Source organism: Malurus melanocephalus, unplaced genomic scaffold (genome assembly GCF_030028575.1).
Source record: "Malurus melanocephalus ecotype Western Australia unplaced genomic scaffold, MMel_1.1 scaffold_120, whole genome shotgun sequence".
NCBI classification, from domain to species: domain Eukaryota; kingdom Metazoa; phylum Chordata; class Aves; order Passeriformes; family Maluridae; genus Malurus; species Malurus melanocephalus.
This window is the reverse complement of record NW_026623352.1, coordinates 188,313-209,874: the sequence shown is the minus strand read 5'-3', so window position 1 is coordinate 209,874 and position 21,562 is coordinate 188,313. Positions and strand designations below refer to the sequence as shown.

Here is a 21,562-nt window from a genome sequence, read left to right as displayed (position 1 = left end):
GGCACCCCGCTCCGCGCAGCCCCGCTCCTCCGCAGCCGGCCGAGCCGCCGGGATTGCGGCGCGGTTCTTAAACAAACAGCGCTGGATGAGTGCGGGGGGAGGTTWAACAGGAGCCCGCTCAGCCCCCCGTGCCCCCCTGGCGGGATGCGGGGAGGGGAGAGGCAGCGAGGCGGTGTAATTTGTATTCCAGCTCTGCCGCTGCTCCCGGTGCTTCCAAGAAGCGAGTAAAAATAGCACTCCGTCATTTTGTAAATAATAGCTATCTCCTCCCGGGCCCGCGGAGTCACGAGCGCTGGGAGGGGGGGATTGAAGGAAAAAGGGGGTGTCTGCCTGGGGCCGGGGCTCGGATGGGAGCACAGGGAAATGGGGAGCACCTCAGCAAGAGCTGCTGCTGATTTACACCTTGTGCACAGCCGGGTGAGCGACAGACCCTGCTGGTGTGGGGCTGGGGGCTGGGGCTGGGGCTTGCCCTGCCCCAGGGCTGGGAGGGGGAATTACGGTGTAAACAAGCATCGAGATTCCTGGAGGAGAGGGGCAGCTCTTCAAAAGCGGGCAGGTGTAGGAAGTGCCATGGTAACGCTGTGGGAAGGGGTGTTTTGTTTGCCATTTGCAATGCAGATGTGCCCAGCTGTGGGGGATTCCTACAGGTGGGACTAAGGCAGCGTGGCCTGGCGGGCAGGGGTGGGCTCTGTACCCCATGGGAGAAGGGGCAGMCCTGGCTGACCTGCAGCACCTTGTTCTGGTCACACTGATGCTACAAACTGTTTCTAGAAACATGGTTGTGCCGAAGCTTGGGAACAACCTGAGCCTGTAAACGGGCAAAGCCCTCAGACAAGAAAATCAGCCTCAAACAAATGGCTTGGGAACATGGCATGCCACGTGGATCTCTAAATTCTGCCCATGTTCAAATGCTGAACCCGAAAATCTCTTGCTCTTCCAGTTTCATGTTGTCTCTGGTGGGTTTTTTTTTTTTTTTTTTTGCTTTCCTGGTCCCCAGCTAGCTCGGCAGGGTGTCTGGAGGGGCTTGTGCAGCCCACCCAGGGCTCTGCTGGGCAGTGGTGTGCCATTCCTTAGGGCAGCCAGAGCTGGGCTCTACTCCTTGCTCTGCTTCAGCTTCCTCCCAAAACCCATTTTTGGTTTTTGTTTTTGTTTTTTTTTTTTTTGCAAAAACCTCGCATTTTTGTTTCCCTGGTTATAAACAGGACTGGCAGCAGCCACCTGCTGCCCCAGCAGGTTTGAAGGCTCAACTCGTGCCTGGAAAAAAATTGAATTACAGGGAAGGCTGATGCTAGGAAATGAAAAATGCCATTTAGTGTTCTGCAGCAGTTCTAGGGAAAGTGCCTAACCCCCTATACTGTCCTTAATTRTTAAATCTTTGGGGAGAACTGGGCAAGACAGCCAAGCTACAGTTTTGAGCAAGTCTGTGGATTGAGCAGGAGATAAGAATTTCCTTGCAACGTCTCTCAGCAGAGGCAATAGATGCTMTTCTCTCAGCTTTCTCTTGCTGAAAAAGTAGACCCATTTCTTGTCGTTCATGCTCAGGGTGGATAGCTCAGGGTGAGGGTAAGGAGAGGGGAGGGAGGCTGCCTGGGCAGCTCCTGATTGCTCTGCAGGAGGAGGTCTCGCAGAGCCAGTAACTCTGGCAGCAGTGCCAGTGCTCCTGGGCTGCGGGATCACAAAGGAAGCCAATCTCCGAGGCTGGAGCTTGCTCTCTTCTGCTGCTGTTTGACTTATCTCTGGATTTCCCAGCTCTGCTGAAATCCCTGCTTGCGTAGCAATGATTTAATTTCAGAAATCCCTCCAGATCCCAGCCAAATCCCACCCTTAGGAGCACACATTAACAGGGAGGGTTCAGTCTGGCTTTTGCCATGAGAGGTGCAGAGCAGGTCCTTTTGCTGCTTGTGCTGAGGGACATGGGTGAGCCAGCGATGGAGCCCCAGCTCRTCCCTTCTCTGCTGCATGGCCTGGYCAGGGGGATACAGAAAYTGGGTTGTAATTAATTATTCATATTAACAAGTTTTGAATAGATTATTGGAGTTTCCTAATGCCGTTATCTTTGATTGGATTTACCAGCAGATTGGAGGGTCAGGGTCTCTGGAGCTCTGTGACATAAAGGCTCATGTAAGGGTTGCGGGATCATATCAAAAGGTGTCCAAAACTAGTTCTGCCTTTTTGTCACCTGCTGACTCCCTGAATTCCCTCCCCTGTGCTCGGACCAGCAGAGCACAGTGTAAAGCACAGAGCCTTCCACCACCTCCTGTCCCTCAGGTGCGGGGCACAGCCCATCCTGCCCCTGCCAAGGACTGCTTTCCCTGGCTGTGGGTGGCCACAGCTCCTGACCTGCTGGCCATGGCTACAAACTGAATGCCAGGGAGGGAGGAGGGGAGGGGAAGGCGAGTTCTGTGTTTCCTCTAAGACATAATTAGCTTTCTCTCGCCGCATGGGGTAGCGGAGAGAGCCTCGCATCGCTAAACGTTCTGTGCTGTGTGCCTCATCTGGGGACTCRTTTGAGGGAGACACAGAATACCCARAATGTTTCAGTCTCACAGAAGTGGCTCGTTTTGTTTTGACTTCTGGGTGTTTCACAAAGTGTACCGCATGCATATTTCTCTTTAACCTTCTTTTTATCGCATCAAGACAAGATCAAGGGTTACTTATATAGCACAATGATATCAGCCACGGGCTGCATCAAAAGCTTCTCAGCCATAATAACCAAAGACATGTTATACGTATATTTTAGCCATTAAGGAGAAAACCCTGCCAGAATGCATTATCTTATTTTGGGATGTAAAACTTTGAAGCACAAACCTAAGCTTTATAGTACTGCAAAATAACTCCCAGGGGACAGAAGGATTTCCATAAGGAAATTAAACAATGGGCCATCCAGGCTATTGCAAAGCTGGTGCAGTGGCCAAAAGGGGTTACTGTGCATAAAACATGAACTCTGCTTTGCAGCTTTAAATTGGCTCTTTCATTAGGAGAGCAGCTCGGAGCCAGCTAATGCCATACARCAGCATGATCTGTCCCTAAAGTGGGGAGGATTTATGGAAACCGAGTGCTGAACTCGAGGCAGCTCATCCATCACGTTTTGAGCACAGCCCAGTGGGCAGAGCACAGGACTGTAAATCTGGGAAATCACCGTGCCTTGATTTCCCCGCAAAGTGGGATGGCAGCGGAGGTGTCAATTAGGAAATGYGCCAGGATCGAAGAAGGAGAGCTCTGTGGGCTGTTCAGCACGTGCTGCTGGCYGTGTTCTGCAAAGCACTCGGATTATCTGAAGGCATGGGTTAAAATTGCCCCTGGTTCTGGCAGCTGGGCATGGAGCAGGGCTCTGCAGGGGCTGTGAAGCTGCTGCTCAGCATCCATGAGGGAATCTCAGCCCGGGATGCACGTGATGTGGGCGAGCAGCAGCTCGGTGAGAGTGAGCACTTAGAAGAGCAGCGAGCACAGTGGCAGTAAAAGGCAATCAGAATATTGATTCTTTTTACATACAGATAAGCCTGAAGCTGTAACAAACCCAGGGTTTCCTAAAACCGCTGGAACATCGCTAGGCTGTTTATCTGGCGGGGAGACACAAAGGGATTTCAGATTAAAAAGGAGTTTCAAAGCATCGGGGCTTACCTCTGCATTGAAAACATGTGGATCTGYGCCGGGGTGTGGATCGTGCAGCCGCACAGACTCTGTAAATATGCATTGTCTGGCYGTGTGGGACAGATTTGTCCTCGGTGGAAGCGTGGGAAGCAGCAGAGCTGCACTGGAGATGAATGTGCCCAATTACGAGTGATAAAATCAGCCGTTGTTTGGGGCACAGAGCACGGTGCTGCGGGTTCAGCAGAGCAGGAATGAACACCATATAACAAACCTCAAACCCTTCCCCTGCACAACGAAATTCTGCTCTCTAATTGCTTTTTTTTCTTCCCTTTTTTTTTCCCTTTTTTTCTTTTTGTCCCAGACAGTGTAACCGAAGTCAAGACAGACATTTACGTGACGAGTTTCGGCCCTGTCTCGGACACAGACATGGTAGGTGCCCGATGGGGAGGGATGGGATGGCTGCTCCTCAGCTGCTCTGGGTGTGTCCCACCCTTGTCCCGGGACAACGTGGACAAAAGCAGGTTTTTCCAAAGTGACAAGAGCTGGTGGTMGCTGTGCCAGGGGTAGACAGGGAGTGTTTCTCAGGCACATTCTGGAAACCAGTTGATTACTGGAGGAAGGAAGGTGCTCCCTGGGAAGAGGGAGGATGCCAGAATCTGGTCTGGCAGGGTCAACAGAGAATGATTCACCATCAAACCACCCTTAGTGCCTGAACCACAAGGGAGGCTATAGAGAAAACAGAAAAAAAAGCATGAACTGATTGCACTATTTTGACATGTTCGGGGAAGATTATTAACGAAAAGGCCTGAGGTCTGAATTTAGGCTTGTATTCCCACAACAGTTTGTCTTCTAATTAAAACAGGACTGTGGAGCAYAATTAATAGTGAGGTTTCTCAACAGCATTTCTTGCAGCTCGTGTTCCWCACGCACCCAGAGCAGGGCTGGCTGTGGGTGGCTGCTCAGCAGTTCAGGGATGCCATGTGAGGACAGTTGTGCATTCTGACACCCTCCTGCATATCCAGCACCGGAGGTGACCTTCTGCTGGCATAGCCCAGGAGGGAACTCATTTTGGGAGAGGGAGCAGGTTGTCCCTGGCTAGGCCAGGCTGGAGCAGTGTCCTGTGGCTCTCACAGCCCCTCCAGAGCTGCAAGGGGTTAATTATCAYTCTCTACAACTGCCTGAAGGGTGCTTGTGGTCAGGTGGGGGTCAGTCTCTTGTCCCWGGCAACAACCAACAGAACGAGAGGACACAGCCTTAGGCTGTGCCAAGGGAAGTTTAGGTTGRATRGCAGAAAAAACTTCTTCACTRTAAAGGTGATCACACACTGSAATKSYYKSCMAGGGAGRTGATGGAATCACTGCTCCTGGAGATGTTYACAAACAGACTGGGTGTGGCACTCAGTGCCCTGCTYTGGGTGATGAGGAGGGGTTGGGCMATGGGCTGGACTTGATGATCTTGAAGGTCTCYTCCAGCCGGGTTCATTCTGTGATTCTGTGTGTGAATTTCCCAGGCTGGCATGGCCTGAACATCTCTGCAGCTGTCCCACACCAATCCTGTGCTGGCAAGCAGAGGAGTTGGGGGTGGATAAGATCTCTGCGTTTCCCAGAGAGGTCCTTGCTCCATCACTCAAGCCCACATTGCTTTGGGAAGACCACTCCCTCCAGGGTAGGAAGTTAACTTGGTGTCAGTGTAATCAAGATTATGAACCTCCTCTGAGTTCTCCTTCTCTCTYTTTCTGTCTCTCCTGCTCTCCTACYGCAGCAGAGACCCATAATATATTCAGCAATCGTAGCCCTTGGGGAGTATCTGATAATTACTTCCAAGGTGGAGCATATTTGATTAAGGGAGTGTGTATAATGAACTGTGAAGAAAAAATATGAACTATTGAAAAGAGGAAGGTATTCTCTGCAATGTGATTTGACAAAATGAATTTAAAATTAGTGAGACAGTTAAAGAATAATAAATTATCTCCCCTCCGCGTGCTTCGGTTCCGTGTATTTTACAAATGCGTGGCGAATGCGTTTTAGCTCTGCCGCTAAAACGTGAGGGAGAAGAACCCCATCTCCCGGGGAAGCGTGGGGAGAGCCTGCCCTGGTGCTTGCTTTCACCTGGGAGCAGGGGAGTCCCTCTTTCCCCGCTGGCATCTGCCTGGTGCCGTGCTCCCAGTCCTCCCACAGCCCTCGCTCGTGCCCCAGGAGCGGCTGGGGCGCATCCCAGCACAGACAGAACTGTAATTATGGTGATGGAGGAGAGGAGAGGCAGAGCTGCCGTGGGGAGTGGAGCACAGCAGCTGCTTACCAAGCGTGGAGGAGGAGAGGAGGAGGATGTGGAGACCTTCTTGCTGAGAGGCTCCGAGGGACTCCTCATCTCCCTTYTGTTCAGAAAGCAGAGCCCGACCGCACCTGACACGCGCCCAAATCTTCGGTACTGAGCTCGTGCARCTTTGCCTCAGTCCCAGGGAAGTTGTACAAAGGAAAACTAAAACTGAAGGAAATTTTTTTGTTTCGTGGGTGGACTCTGAGGACAGAGTCACTCTTGATGTTTTCAGTCACTTCTGTAGGCAGAGAAGAGCAGAACACAGAACTAAGTGTGCTCCTTGGAAGGGGCGAATTGGGAACKATGCTTTTATGGAAAGAAGCACAGAAGAGAGAGGAAGATTCTGAACATGATTTCCCTTTTCTTCAGGAGTGATTCCTAAGCATTAAAGAAGAAAAGGAGGCCTTTGGAAGTCGTTAAAAATGTTTTTGTTCTTTGTCTGGCACTTTTTTTAATAGGAACAGGGAGTTCTGAGTGAGAGAGCTCTTCTCCTGATAAGGACTTTTCCCAAACCTCCTGGGACTGCACACAGGCTCATTTCTTTGGGTTTATCCCTTTACAGAGCTTAAAACCACGAATTAAAGATTGCTTCCATGAAGGGGCAAAATACCTTCTACAGGGCAGAGCCCATGGGAATGCAGAATTTCTTTTTTCCTTCCCTCATCCGGGCTCCAGAAGTACTTATTTGAGCAGGGGTGGCTCTGTGGCCGGGGAGCAGGGATGGATTTATTTACCAAGATGCTTTAATTCAGCTGCCATCTGCTGCAAAACCTGTAGGAATCTCTCTGTCCTGTAGGAGAGCAACGCACAGCAGTTTTTAAACGCTGCTAAGAAGTGCTGCAGGAAAGAAATCACTCACAATGATGAGTTGAGTCGGTCCTGCGGCCTCCAGGAGCACATAAATAAAGACCACGAGCCTGCAGCAGCAGGGGGAGGAAGGACAGTTGGGACAGACAGGTTTTCCAAAAACCCTGTTTCTCCCTTAAAGAGATGCAATGAAAGGCTTCACTAGCAAGAGGAGTGTGTGAAAGGGATTAACTGGGGTGCAGCTGGTGCTGAGGGGCTGAAGGCATGAGCTCAGGTGAGGTGAGCCCTCGGAGGACAGGGGTGGCRCAGGGCACAGGGGACACTGGGCAGGGTGGTTGGATTTTGTTTCCAAAATCCAGGGTGGCCACAGAGCCATGGTGGCTTCGCTGCTTGCCCAGGTGGTTTCTGGGGCTCTGTGCACCGAGCAAGGAGCTGGCCCTGGCCACAGGGGTTTCAAAGAGGTGACTCCTAACTGCCCCAGCTGGAATTTGGCCTAAGAAATGGGTTTCTGTACTAGCAGAAAGAAATAAAAAAAGAATTTAAAAAAAAAAGAGGGAAAAAAACGGAAATAAGGCAAAAAAAAAGACAAAAGAAAGTCACAGGATCTTGTAATGCAAGTCTGTGAAGTCCTCGATTCCATGATTTTCTAAAGGTGGCCTGGGGAACAAAATAACATTAAGACAATGTCATGCAAGTTTATTTCTTTTTTTTTTTTTTTTTTTTTTTTTTTTTTTTTTTATGAGCAGGGATATAATTACCAGCATCCTGGCCAGATTCCATCTCCAGGATCTTTATTTTTGCCTTCTAAAATGCCTGTGTAGCTGCACATAATGGCCTTCCTGCCCTGAAACATCCGGATAAAGGTGGTGGTGCAGCAGGGCTACCCCAGCCCTGGCCACTGTAGGCTGTGCTGCAGCTTCTCTGCAGTGCTCAGAAACACTGRCATGCCAATTTTGGCATCACAGGTAAGTCATTACCCAAAATGTGGTGAATCCCATCTGCTGTTAATCCCTGCTTCTTGTTGCACCCAAGGTGTGCCAAAACCCAGTTTTCTGTATGACTGTGGGCGCCGCTTCTCGAATCCCCTCATTTGCAGTGAAGAGCTGAGCCAAGCACAGCTCATTTTTCTCTCCTCTCTCCCCTAAGGAATACACCATYGACGTCTTTTTCCGGCAGTCCTGGAGGGATGAAAGGCTCAAGTTTGACGGTCCCATGAAGATCCTGCCCCTGAACAACCTGCTGGCCAGTAAGATCTGGACCCCTGACACCTTCTTCCACAACGGCAAGAAGTCTGTTGCCCACAACATGACGACCCCCAACAAGCTGCTGCGCCTGGTGGACAATGGCACCCTGCTCTACACCATGAGGTGAGCCTGTGTCTGCTTCCAGGCAATTCCAGGTCCCTCTGTACACACAGGGACCCCAGGGTACATCACAGCAGCTTTATGCAGACTCCCACTAGCTCTGTTAGCAGACTTTACTCCTACCCTGCTGCTTCTCCTGCTCTCCTTGTTTCCTGCCTGTGTACCATCACTGATCCTCAGCTGGGCACATTTTCAGAGGTAGAATTTTCCTCATCTTTCACATTGTTTTTTTGTTGTTATGAGACGAGGTAGAAGTGTTGGGATCTATAGTTTGTGAGGTTGATGCGCCACCTGGCTTAATTTTCTTCCTGGCCCGTGATGGGATATGAATCAGGTACCCAGTATCGGTAGGGGGACATTAAGATGGGGGAATTTTTTATTCTCCAGCAGCTTGAGAATAGTTCTAAATTTGTTCAGCATGTTAGAGCAGAACCATTTCACACATCTAATGAGACCAAGCTTGCTTGTGACAACAATGGGGTTGTTTTTTCCTACTTTGTGCAATCAAAAAATCCCAATCAATRTGATCAATGCACATCATTAGGGAAAAAACCCAGCAAACAGCTAATTAAAAACTGTGATTTGGAGAAGCCGGGTTTGCAGGAGCCACAGGTTATAAATGAAACAACAAGCTGCTGATAAATACACAAGAAAGGCATTGAGTCAGTTTTGGGAAGGTACAAATCTTCGTTTTAAAAAATTACTTTCTCTGTCTCCACCTTCAAGCCAATCCTGACTAATAACAAGCTTCATTGTGGATTCTGTGCTGAGATGTTGCACTTTCACCTCTGTTTTTGAGGACCAGGCAGAATTTCATCTCTTCATAGTTAGACTGGCTGCGAATGTACACAGTGTCAGCAAGTTTTACAGCCTACATTGATAAACAATGCTTTGCTTTTGTGCAGCAGTTCTCAAATATGAGCTAATCCTGCCAGTGCCCTGGGGGTTTGGGTCTCCACACATCAGTGCTCTCACATTAAGGCAGATGGGGTAAATGAAGGGAAAAGCCCAACTTGACTCAAGGGCTCCGTTCTCTCCCAGCTCTCTGACCTGCAAGTAGACAAATCACACTCCCCCCCGTTCATATCACTGTCTGACTGTAAAGTATTACAGGAGCTGCTGGCAAAAGACAGCAGAAAAAAAAAGACTCAATTTCAGAGCTTTTATATCATTTCACTACTTCTTTATTCAGCAAACAGCCATTAGCTTCAGCAAGTTTTGTGTGACTAAGAAAGTATTGGATTTATTTTTCCATTCGGGGCTGGGCAGGTGCCAGGATGGCAGCAGCATCATGAGGCTCTTGGGAATGAGCTTCTGGAAGAAAAGAGAGCCTTGGGATTTTTTAAAATAAATTGAAACCATCCTTCAGTTTAGCTGTCTCCAGAAGAATTGGGGAATGAAGGGCCTCCCCTTACATGTGCTCCTGCCCCCCTTAAATACATCTCTGAGGCTTTGTGAGAGTTGAAGAGCCCACTCTGAGGCTGAGGTTGAAGATGGGACATTCTGGCGTGGTTCCATGGAACCAGGAGCTGTTGTGCACAGAAATCTTTCCTTTGCCCCGTGTGTGAAGCCCACAGGGCTCAGGGCAGCAGTTCTTGGTTGGAGCTGACCAGATGAGCACAGTGCTGGACAAAGCAGGGCTGCTCTGGGACTGCAGTTGAACACATCCAGGGTGGGTTGTCTGTCCTGGTGTGTCTGATGGTTGCCCTTCTCCCTCCTGTGCCTGCTCAGGAACACACAGGCTCTGTTTTCAGTGGTGTCTCGGCAAGGAGGGTGCACAGGCACAGACTGCAGGGCCAGGACTGTGCCTCAAGACACCAAATCCTCCCTGCCTTTGCCACTGCACCTCAGTTCCCCTGTCAGATGATGATGGTGGTATCTACCCCTCYCATTGTAAGTGCTTTGAAAGCTGCTCCCAGGGCAGGGCTGGAGGGAGTCTCTGGTTTTCTATCCCAGTGGCACATTTGCTGCCCTCCCCCATGGCCAGGGATGTGCCTTCTCAAAGGAAGGAGCAGCCCCTTGAASCCAAACTCACACAGCTGACATCCAGCAAAGTGCAAACACCAAAGGAGTGCTCCCTGCCCTGCTTACTGTGGAGAGGGCTTGCATTTCCCCTGGATTTCCCCCAGATTTCCCCCAGATTTCCAGTGGCCTGGCAGCACTGCCCAGGTGACCCTTGCAGGTTCAGCTGACTGTGCCTCTCCATGCAGTTTGACTCCTGTAATACCCTGCTCCTTTCCCTCGCCCCAGCCAATATCCTTGAGGGATCAGCTCTGCTGATGTGCAATTAGAGCCACGTCTCTCGCTATTTATCCTGCTGGGAAAGCCAACTCCTCTTAGTCAAGGCTTACAGTTACAGATGAACTTGCTCTGGTGGAACAGCAAGGCTGACACATGCATCCAGCAAAATTACACCTGTGTGACAATATTTATAGCTCCTGGAGAGAGCCTCTTTATCACTGACCTGAGCTCCCAGAGCTGCTGGAGCTGAGCATCCAGAGCTTTCCTTCAGTCACGTCTCGGGCTCCTCACGGCTCAGTGCAACACCACAGTGCAGACCTGACCACTGACACCTGGGACACAAAAYCACCTTTGTGACCACAGCTCTGAGCTGCATTTCTCCATTCCCCACGATTTCTGATCCCTGTGCATTTTCCCTGCTCCCCTGGCTGCCTTATAGGGTGTGAAGAATGTGGTGTTTTATGTAGCCCTGCCTCTGCAGTTTCCTTTTGTGGAGCTCCTACACGATCCAAGGAGTTGACAAAAGCCCAGCTATGGTCTCAAAGCTCTGGTGTCAGAYCTGAGTGCAGCAATCTGAGAATCGTGCGTGGATTTACATAAGGAAGAGACAAAAGCTCCGCTGCTGSAGCCATCTCAGGATGTTCTCCCTGGCTCGAGCTGTGTGGGGCACGCAGATGATGTTCTGGTTCTTCCTGGCCTTGGAGCATAGAAAAAAATGTGAAAGTCTAATGYTGTGCTGATGGGATTCGACTTTGTGAATCAAAGCTTTGAAAAGCTCTTGTGCTCTTAACAGGGCTGTCAGAATGGCGTGTTGAGGCTTTGTGGTTGTTGTCAGARTGGTTCCCAGACAATATGTGCTCGAGTGATGCACTCGCAGGGTGTTTTCTTTACCTGTCAGGCTGACACAGTCACTGCACGCCCAAGGACTCTGCCTTGTGAGCCTGTGCTGCTGCAGACAGCGTGCAGTCCTTCCTTGGAAAGGGGGTCTGTGAGCCCTTAGGTGAGTCAGGCAGAGATAAATTTGGAGGGGAAGCTGAGCACAGGACACGTGCAGACCCACAGGGACCATGGAATCCCACAATTCCCTCTGGAGTGCCATGCTCAGGGGTTGGAGCTTCCCGTGCTGCCCTTTGGAATCACAGAGCACAAATCACTTTGCTGCAGCATCTCTCCCTCAGCAAAGGCTTGGGGCTGTCTCTACTGGCTGGGGGGGTTTAGCCCCCAGGAATTGTGATTGCTCCAGGCTCTGCAGCACCCTCTCTCCCACACGATGGATTTCAGCCTCTCTGCAGGAGCAGCAGCTGGGRCATCCCAGCACCAGCTCTGCTGGGCAGGCTGGGTCAGTTTGGCTGTGTCCCACAGCAGGGCTGACCCTAAAAAACATCCCAGACACATCCAGGCAGAGCAGAGCTAGGCTGGCTGATGAAAACACAAGCAGGCAACAAGGTGAGGAGAGATTTGCTCCAACTTYTCCCTGCCAGAATAGATCCAAAACCAGAAATTATCTGTTTTCCAGGCTTGGCTTTGTGCAGGCAGACTTTTGAAAGGAAACTGTCCCAGGAGGCAGAAATCTTCAGAGAACACCTTATCTCACTGCATTTCTGCCATCATGGGCTGAAATCTCCAGGGGCTGGGGGAGGATGGAAAGTGAAATCAGTGTTTCCAGATCCAGCACAAGGATCCTAGAAGCAATTGGGCTTTCAAGCTCAAACCCCGGCAATTAAACCTAACCTAGATTCTCCCACAGCCTAAACCGTAAACACTGCTCAGCCCAACTGTGGTTATTAATGAACCTCCTGGAGAAGAAATCAGGACAAAACTCCAGCAGTATCCCTGGCACAAACAGAGCCAGCCCTGCCGTGCAGGGTGCTGTCATGTTTTTGTACCGCTCACACACCAAGGGATTATTACATTTGCGTCCCAGAAATTGGACTGAGATCCTGGCTCATCCTGCAGCTGCACGCAGGTAACGACAGGGGCTCTAATGACACATCAAAGGCTTTGCTAAGCTCCTGGTAACCATGAGAACGCAGCTGAAGAGGTTTGTTATCCCGTCAGCCCTGGCACAGGGATGTTTAGCCTGATTCACGCTCCTTGCCATTGTGTTGGCGCAGTTCAAAAGACTTCCCGTGACTTTAAAGAGGGGGAAAAAACACATTTTCTGTTCTGGATGTTCCACTTTTGGTGCCATTGTGCCAGCAAAGTGAAGAGAGAACAGGAAGAGTTTGGGGTCTGGCTTCAAGACAGTTCTGCATAAGTTACCTCAAGCACCTGGGACAGATGAGCCGCAGGATATGGCTGCTGGGTGATGTGTTTCTGGCAGCTTGGCTGGATTTTTTGTGCTCCTCAGGCTTCCTGAGGACATTTCAGGGCTCCTGGGTTTGAACAGGCCTCTGGAGCAATGAAGCAAAACCCAGCAGCTCGCTGGCCATCAGCTCCCTTGTGTGGGATAAGGGGCACAGATGGGAATTTCTGCCATAAACCTTTTCACCCAAACGCTGCCGATGCAGTGGTAATTGTCTGGGAAGGGAGAGATGTTCCTTGTCATTTGACATTGTGACATTTCACTGGGCAAAGCACTGGGGCTGAGGARTCCTTCCCCTGCCATGGGGCAGAAAGGGAGAGTGGGCACCCCTGAGCAGTGACTGATTCCATGGCTCACCTAATTACCTCTAATTAGTGCTCTGAAAGATGGGGGTGTGCAGGGAGGCTGCAGGAGGGCAGTGGGACATGGCTGAGGGGTGGGTGGGCAGGAAGGTGCAGCAGCTGCCACACTCAGATCACGGGGACATCGCAGCACACCCTGGCACAGTGAGGGTGGCACTGGGAAGGGCAGTGCCTGCATTCCTTCCCCCTCCAGCCCCAAGGCTGGCTCCCTTCACGTGTTCTCTGTGAACCTGCTGAAGTGCTGAACCAGACTCACCTTGCTGGAATGGTACAACTTTTTCTTTTYTTTTYTTTTTTTTTTTTTTCAATTTAATTTCAGGAGTTTTTAAAACTCCTTCAGTTGTAGGTGGAGAAGTAGAAGATTTTGCAGTGGTTTGTTGATGGATTTATTGTTTTATTTGCTTGGCTCAGCCAGTAAAACAGGCTGTAGATATAAAATGCAGCTGCTGCATTCCCAAACTCACAGCGAGTCATCCAGCATCCATATAAAGTGATCTTCCCTTGGCAATGCTCTTGTTGGYCATGGCCTGGAGAGGGCAGGATGGGCCAGGGCCGGTCTCTGCTGCTGTCCTGGTCCCCTCTGAAGTTCTTCCTGGCTGCTCTAAATGGAACAAAACCAGAAAACCCACAATCTGCAGTCCTTGGAGTCATTCAGCCTTATTCAGAGTGGCTGATGATCATACAGTGKATGGAAAAGACTTTTCTGGGTTTTTTTGGGGTGAGATCAGGATGCTTCAGGAGGAAGGCACTGGTCAGAGGTGAGGTCCTTTGGAAGAGCCAACTTTGGGAACACCCAGCAAAGAGCCTTTTGAAATAATAAAGCAATTAGTGAAGCAGATGGAAAATAGGAAGATAAAAAGGAAGATTCTGGTGTGGGCTGCTGAGGGAGATATGCATCAACGTTTCCTTGACACAAGTGACAGTGACAAAATGGGAAGCAAAAAGTCCATTGCAGCTGGAAAAGACACAGAAAGAATTGAATGCTRAGATGTGTGAGAATGTTCTTGACAAGCTTGCCAGCCATGAGGTCCCCAAGTGAATTTTGAGCTGGCTGAAGAGAACATTACAGGAGAAACAGAACAAGAGGAGTGAGGCAGTCAAGTCCACACCAAGCTGCCAGGTTTTCATACCTGCTTCTTGAAATCCATGYTGGAAAAGAGAGGCATCAGAGCAAATGAGCAATTTGTTCATTGTGGCCTTTGAGTGTCCAGGAGAAAATAATTGCAACAATGTGCTTGTAGGTTGTCAGGATCACTGTCAATCCTCAATGAGCCTTGACTGAAGTCTGAAGATCAGGTCTTCTTCTGTTTCATGTAAAACAGGTGCATTCAGTACATGGGGAAGAAGAGATCCCAAGCCAGAGGGAGGGGTTTGTCTCCCAAAAGTGACTTTGACCCCACAGTGGTTCTGGGCCTGGCTGAGAAAGCCAGGCTGGGGCAGAGGAGAAGCAAGCAGGACAGTCAGCATCCTTGTGTTCCAGCACAGGGTGTTCCYGTGTGTGTGGATGCAGAAAGGACTGGCACTGTCCCTGTAGGCGAGGTCCTTGGTCTCTGGTGCACAGAATTGCCAGATGTCCCCAAAGATTGGGTGAGCTGGGGCTTTAACCCCTGCTGTGAGTGCTGCAGGGGCTCCAGAGAGCTTTGGCCCCCCAGCTCTGCCCAGCAAAGTTCTGGCAGCTTCCAGCTCTTCCCCTCTGCTTCTCAATTTAATTCCTCCGCTCTCTCCGGTGGGGCTGCCAGATTCCCCAGCCCCTCTGGGAGCTGCAGAATGGCTGTGGCTTTGAAATCCATGGGTTCATTTCCTCAGCTGGCAGAACAGAGCTCACAGGTGATGGAGTTGTGGCTCTGCAGGGTTTGCTCCCCGGTCCCTCCGTGTGTGGCTGTCCCCTCCCACTGTCACTGCAGCCACTGTCACTGCAGCCACTGTCACTGCAGCCACTGTCACTGCAGCTGTGAATCGCCTGCCACCTCCCAGCCTTTTTTCTTTTGTTTCCCCCACGGGGTTTTTACAACAATTTGTGAAGGGTTTCTTTTTGATTTTATTACAGCAAATTTAAAAAACAGTCCTCTTTTCTTCTTTTTTCTTTTTTTTTTTTTGTTTTTGTTTTTAAATAGAATAATTTAAGGCTTGTCTTTCTGAAAGAAATAACCTTTATTTTTATTTCCCCCTTTTTATAAAAAATCTTTATTCTTTGCTTTTAGCAAACAAAACCCAAAGCCTTTATTTTTTCAGGVTTTATTTTGCATTTGACTAAGCCTAAGTATTTTCTGTGAAGAATAACATAGCTGAACGTTTTTCTAGCTGAAAGGAAATATCTCAATAGCAGCTTCTTGACCTGAGTTTTGCACAAGCCACCTTCAGTCCGTGCAGTTGCCCTTTGCATCCACGTGTTGCTCCTGCCGTGGTTTTTTTGCTGTTTTGCTGAGCCATTAGAAGTGGGTCCTTTTTTCTCCTACAAATGGTTCTTTCAGAGAAGATTGTTTTAGGCATCTCCTGGGAGTTGTTTCTTCTGGCTCCCTGTCCCTGTCTGCACGCTTTGCAGTACTCCAGGAAGGAACACGAGCTCCCTTTTTTAGAGCYCTTTATAATGGATCCTTTTATTCCTGGCCCCATATTCTGCAGCACACTGCTTTTATGGCTGTGCTTGTCTCACTGAGCTGCTTCCTGATGAGGTGTCCTGCCGGGATTTGGTGGATTTGGGAAGCACAGGTTGTCCTGCACAGCCCAAGCAGCCCCAGAATGTGCCTGCAGCATCCCTGCAGTGCTGCCAGCGAGGGAGGAGGGATGAGGTGTCCCACATGGACTGGGACGTGTTGTGCCCTGCTGGCTCCATGGGCCTGGCTGGCTTTGGACAGTGTGCCAGCCCCCAGCTCCTTCCAGAGCACCAGGAGGGATGGATCTGTTCCCTGGAAGCCCCTGGCAGCCCTTTCTCTCTGCTTTTCCAGCGTGGTCCATGAGGAATCCCCCAGCCCCAGGCATTGAGGGGCACCATTCACAGCACAGAGCAAACAGAATCCTGGGCTCTGGGCAGATTTTCCAATGGCACTGAGTGGGTAAAGGTTAACTCAGTCAGCAGGTTCAGTTCTTACCGTGGAAAAGGCTGCCAGGCTCCTGCTGTTCTCTCCAAGTGTGGGGGCTTCTGCCCAGAGACCCCGAGGCTGTGAGCACCTCAGGRTGTCACTGCTGATGGCCACAGGGCAGGGAGGGCCAGGCTGTCCCTGAGCCAGCCCTGTGCTCTGTCTTGCAGGCTGACCATCCACGCCGAGTGCCCCATGCACCTGGAGGACTTCCCGATGGACGTGCACGCCTGCCCCCTGAAATTCGGGAGCTGTAAGTACCCCCAGCAGCCWCTGCAAGGAGGAGGGGACAGGSYTRRGGGSMMYYCYTTGTGTGGCTGGTGTCACAYGGTGTTTTACTAACTGTGATATTCATTATTGCTTGTCATAATGTGACCATAAACTTTTTCTGGTATYTCATGTGTGCAGTTCCTGCCATCACCAGAAATGGGCAGCAAGCAAATCTGTGCTCAGTTCATGCTTAGTCACCTGTGGGTTTGCTGTAAATTTRTTTAGAAAGTGGMCCTGTGGGGATYRGTCTCTTCTCCCAKGTAACAAGGGACAGGACGAAAGGAAATGGCCAAGTTGTRCYAAGGGATGTTTAGATTGGATATTAGGAAAAGTTTCTTCACTTGAAGGGTGRTCAGGCATTGGAACAGGCAGCTCAGGGAAGTGGTGGRATCACCATCCCTCAAAGTGTTAAAAAATGTGTGGTTTGGGCACTTGGGGASATGGGCTTGGCAGTGCTGGGTTAATGGTCGGACTCAGTAAATATCTCAGAGGTCTTTTCTAACATTAGTGATTCTTTGATTACAAATCTGTTATGCTTCTCCTTCGTCACAAGGGGATGCTGGGAAGACAGATTTGGGACAGCAGTGGTGGCTGCTGCTGGTGTCCTGCCCTGCCAGGCTGAAATATTTGCTTCCTCTGGCTCTGTGTGCTCCAGCAGAGCTTACAAACCCCTGGTCCCTCTTCAGTCTGTCAGCCAGGCTGCCCTCAAGGGAAAGGCTTGGAAACTTTGGGAATCTCCGTCCCAGCAGCCAGGAGTCCTGGTTTAGGGAAGTTTTGCAGGCTGCTAGTGAGTTCAAAGCAGCTCCCAGCTTCACAGGTTTGCAGCTGCTCAGGCTCCATGTATAAGTTCCCTTATCTGTCCCGTGTGCAAGTTAAATTTAGTTTGCTTTTGTTCCTAAAGTGAGTGGGAGCCAAACCCCAAGACCCTGGTTCATCAGAATATGAAAATTAATTTCCTAGTCTGGTTCTGCCTGAGGTCTTTTCCAGGTCCAACAAMCTGAGCACCACTCCAAGTCTATGTCTGTGTCAGATTAGAGTTACCCACCTCACACCAGTAACCCCCAGAGAAACCCCAACCTCCCCAAACCGACACTTCCTTCCTGTGGCCATTGGGGAGCTAACTGAGGACAAAGTTGAAAAGTTTGATTGGCAGCAGAAGAAATCGTGTTTATCATGTGCATCTGCTCCTSTGCCTCATGACAAACTGTACCCGTGAAAGTGGATTATTCAGAACTACTGAAATAAAGCTATTTCTTAGGCAGCACCTAATTAAATGTAGAACTCATCGCCACAAGACATCAGTGAGGCCAGTGAAATAGCAAGCCTCAGAGAAGGATGAATTATTAATGTTAATTGACCTTGTGAGGAGGAATATAAAATCTCATACCTCAGGCCTAAACTCTGGGATTATTGCAAGACTTGCAGGAAGGCAGATTACTCCACATCTAATTGCTTATAATGTTTCTTGGTGAGGAAAAGAGATTAATGTGTGTATTTCTGCTGGAACACCCTTTGGGGTTCTTTTTTTACTGATTTGACCTCTGAATTATGAGAGTTTTGAGACAAGCGGCTCAGAAAGCTGCCCCTGGTTAACATTAATGTGACTTTTTCTAAAGCACCCATCCAGCATCTGAGCTCACCTCTCCTGTGCTGGAGTGGGATTAAACCAGTGTTTTCACTGAAAAGCCATTGACAGCTGGAAGCTGCTCATTTTCCAGGAGCTTAAAGTGGGTCAGGTTAGCAATTAGAAGGACAATGCCAGTGCTACACACACACTGCTCAAAGGATGCTGAGTTTGCCTCACACACCATTTTCTGCCAATCTCCACAAGCCAAGTGGCTCCTCAGTGCCTTCTGTCCGTGGGTCACCATGGCAGCCCCCGAGAGGGAAAGCACAGGATTATCAGGGGATGAAGRGCATCAGGCATTGCAGAGAGCTTCAGCTGCCCCCTGCACCATCCCTCGGGCCAATTGCCAGGAACGGGGTGGCTTTGCCTGTCCCCTGCCCCCTGAAGAGGAATGTGCACTGCAGAGAGCTGTTTCTAAGCCATCACAGGACATTTGTAGAGCAGCTGTCTGAGACTGCTGCTGAATTTACCAGCTCCTCCAAATGACCACGAGCTGTCCTTGTTTGGATGGGATTTTGCTTTGCAAACGAGGCATTGAGCAGAACCAAAGCAGCTGCTTGGCATTAAACGTGTTCCAAGCATCCATGCCGTGCCTGTGTGACATCAGATACCCTTCTGTCGCAGACAGCCAGATATGGGCACAGCTGAATTACCAGGAACGATGGCAATGAAACTGGGCAAGTTTCAGTGGGCAAATTCCTTCCGTGGGCTGACAGGGGCAGTGGATGCACTGAGTGWGGAGCAGGAGGTGCTGCCCACCAGCTGAAGGAGCAGTGGCAGAGCTGTTTGAAGCTCTGAAGGAGGATGGAGGGCTCCAGAAGCACACAGAGAGCTGGAAGGAGGGGTTGGAAAAGCAGAGTGTTGCACATGGGGTGAGAGATGCCAGCCTGCATCGGGACTGCTTAGGCAGCACTCTGACCCGCTGAGAAGCTTTGGCTGATCATCAGAACCACTCCCCCTGCTTGCACAGCCCCTGCTTAACATCTGACACGTCTGCCAAAACCTGCAGGGCAGGGATAACTCTGTTGTTCTAAAAAGATCACAGAAATGTGGTTTTCTCAGGGCACARTCTTGCACAAAGCAGGAGCTGAGACATTGCTCCAGTGGACCTGACACATTGCTCGACCTGACCCCAGCCAAAGAATTCCTTTGTGTCTTAACAGGAGAAGCTGGTGGTAAAAATGAACTGAAGGCCTGGTTTAGTGAACTGTTTTCTTGCTTAAAAAACTGGTGCAGGGTTGTTATGGGCAAGGATTTTGGGCATTAGGGGGAAAAGTAGCTCCTAGCAGAATCTGGAGAGACACAGCTTCTGGGAAACCGTAGGACTGACAAAACCAAGAGTGTGTGAGCACTGTGAGAGGGGAACTGGCTGTGAGGATAGAGCTTGGCCACAAACACAGGGTCGTGCAGGGAAAGTGATTTAGGTGGGAGAGGACACCACCTCCAAATCAGAGAGCCTWGGAGAGGGTTGCTTCTGAGTGAGAGTAAAGCCTTTTTAAGCTGAAATTTCGCCCTATTTGCACCCAGCCATTGTTGCCAGCTGCTGCCAGCAGGACTTTCCCTGTYCCTGGCAYGGCAGGGCTGTGGCTGYCCTGCTGCCCCAGCATCCTGCTGGCCTGGATGCCCTGCTGTGTTGTCCCTGCTTGGAGCCAGCCCCTGCAGAGTCAGCACGTCACAGGGACAGCCTGCCTCTCMATGACAGAGCCCTGCCCCTCTCCAGCTCCCTTCCAAAAACCCCAGCTCGCTCCCGCTCGTCTGATTTAACAGTTGTTGATCTGCCTTGGTCTCTGGCCATGCTTGGCTGTGCTCAGCCATGTGGCTCTGAGAGATGCACAGATTAATTTGGCTACAGGCTAATTTTGGTATATTTTAGGTCAGGCAGAAGCGCAGACCTCGTTCTTCTCCCTCCTCTGCAGATGCCTACACAAAGACAGAGGTGATCTACACCTGGACCCTGGGCAAGGATAAATCCGTGGAGGTAGCCAAGGGTGGATCTCGCCTRAACCAGTACGACCTGCTGGGCCACGTTGTTGGGACAGAGATGGTTCGATCCAGCACAGGTATTTGTGGGGCCACGCTGTGGGCTGAGCCCATCCTGGATGAGATGGACCCACGGGCTTGGAATGCCACGATTTGGAATTATTATTGTAGAGGCAGCGMAGCGAGGACCACAGTGCTTCCTGAGCCAGGAGAATGTGGCTGGTGACATCTCCAGCAGTCACCAAGAGGCAGTAAAGAGTTTATTTTTCTGTGGTTTCCACTGAAAGAGCCTTATTGCCCASAGTCTTTAGAGGAACTGATCTCAAGCATCTAAAAATGATCTGCTGTGTGGAAAATTTGCCCCGCGCTGTCCAGCTGGTTTGTGGTGCTGTGGGTTCATTTGTCTTGGATTCCTTTCCAAGCCCTCAGGAAAGCGCTGCAGGCAGGGGAGGCGAAGGCAACATAATGTTCAGTGTGATTTTCRCTGCATCTGCTTGCACAAATATTATCATAACTAATAGAAGATTATCCCAAACAAATGTTTCCTCTGATTAATGACCAATATTAATCATCTTTCTCTCCCATCTGCTGCTCCTCCCTTCCCCTCTGAATCCAGGTACCGATAGCTTCTGTTATCTCATGTGTGTCTCTCATATTTCTTTTTTTTCCCCTTTATTTTTTCCCTCTGTATGCACCAGTAGTTCTCTCATTTGAGGATATTTCCTCTCTGGTGCACTTGATTTTAATAGTGTCTGTCTGTAACAACTCATTTCACCTCCCTTGGGGAAATGTGGGGAGCCCAGGGAACTAAATGTCATAATATCTGGCCCATCTCTCTGCTTAAGTTGTAGTAAAATGTACAGATGAATAACCTGAAGTGGTAAGAAAGCTGCTAAAGGCTCCTGTRTGTAATGATTTAGCAGAGCCACGCTCACAACATAAAGGCACAGTAATCCAACAAAATACCCAAAGCTTCCAGGGGAGGAATGRGACRTTGAGGGAAAATAGGGACAGCTGCYTCTTYRGTTCACAGGTCACACCTTTAACAACACGACTTGCCTGGATTTTTGAGATGGTTACAGCAAGGGAAGGTGGGGTATTTTCAGGATTGTCAGAGAAAATAAARTCCTGTGTCCTGAAATCCCATTAAAGCACTGTTAGGGTCTCTCTAGGCTTAAGGGAATTTACCCACAGCGTATGTGCCTGGGTTGAAGCAGGAAAGGGATGGGAGTGGGGTCAGGAGAGACTCCCAGGGGGCCCTTGTGCCTGAGGCAAAACAGGGAAGATTTTATTGCCAGGTTGATTTGCCTTTATSCCACACCCATTTTGTAGTGAATTAAAGAAGACTCAGGGGAGTGGTTTGAAAGGCCAAATGTGGTGTGAAAGTGCCCTGGGTCCTGCTGGGGCACACACCTGGCACAGCACAGTGGCTGCGAGTGCCAAGGGAGTGCTGCAAGTGCTGCGTCCCTGTGCCCTTCCTTCCCACTGAAACCCCACTGAAATCCCACTGAAATCCCACTGAAATCCCACTGAAATCCCACTGAAATCCCACTGAAAACCCACTGAAAACTGGGAACCCCTCCTTCTCACTGAAATCCCACTGACATCCTACTGACATCCCA

General features: G+C 50.0%; 1 protein-coding gene across 1 annotated transcript in view; it reads left to right on the top strand.

Moving 5' to 3' along the window:
- Nucleotides 1-21,562, top strand: part of LOC130575891 (gamma-aminobutyric acid receptor subunit alpha-3-like) — a 67,669-nt gene that overhangs the window by 35,792 nt on the left and 10,315 nt on the right. The window contains exons 4-7 of the mRNA XM_057370116.1: nt 3,953-4,020; nt 7,861-8,081; nt 16,234-16,316; nt 19,877-20,020. Coding sequence (XP_057226099.1) covers nt 3,953-4,020; nt 7,861-8,081; nt 16,234-16,316; nt 19,877-20,020 — 516 coding nt within the window. The remainder of the gene's footprint in view (nt 1-3,952; nt 4,021-7,860; nt 8,082-16,233; nt 16,317-19,876; nt 20,021-21,562) is intronic.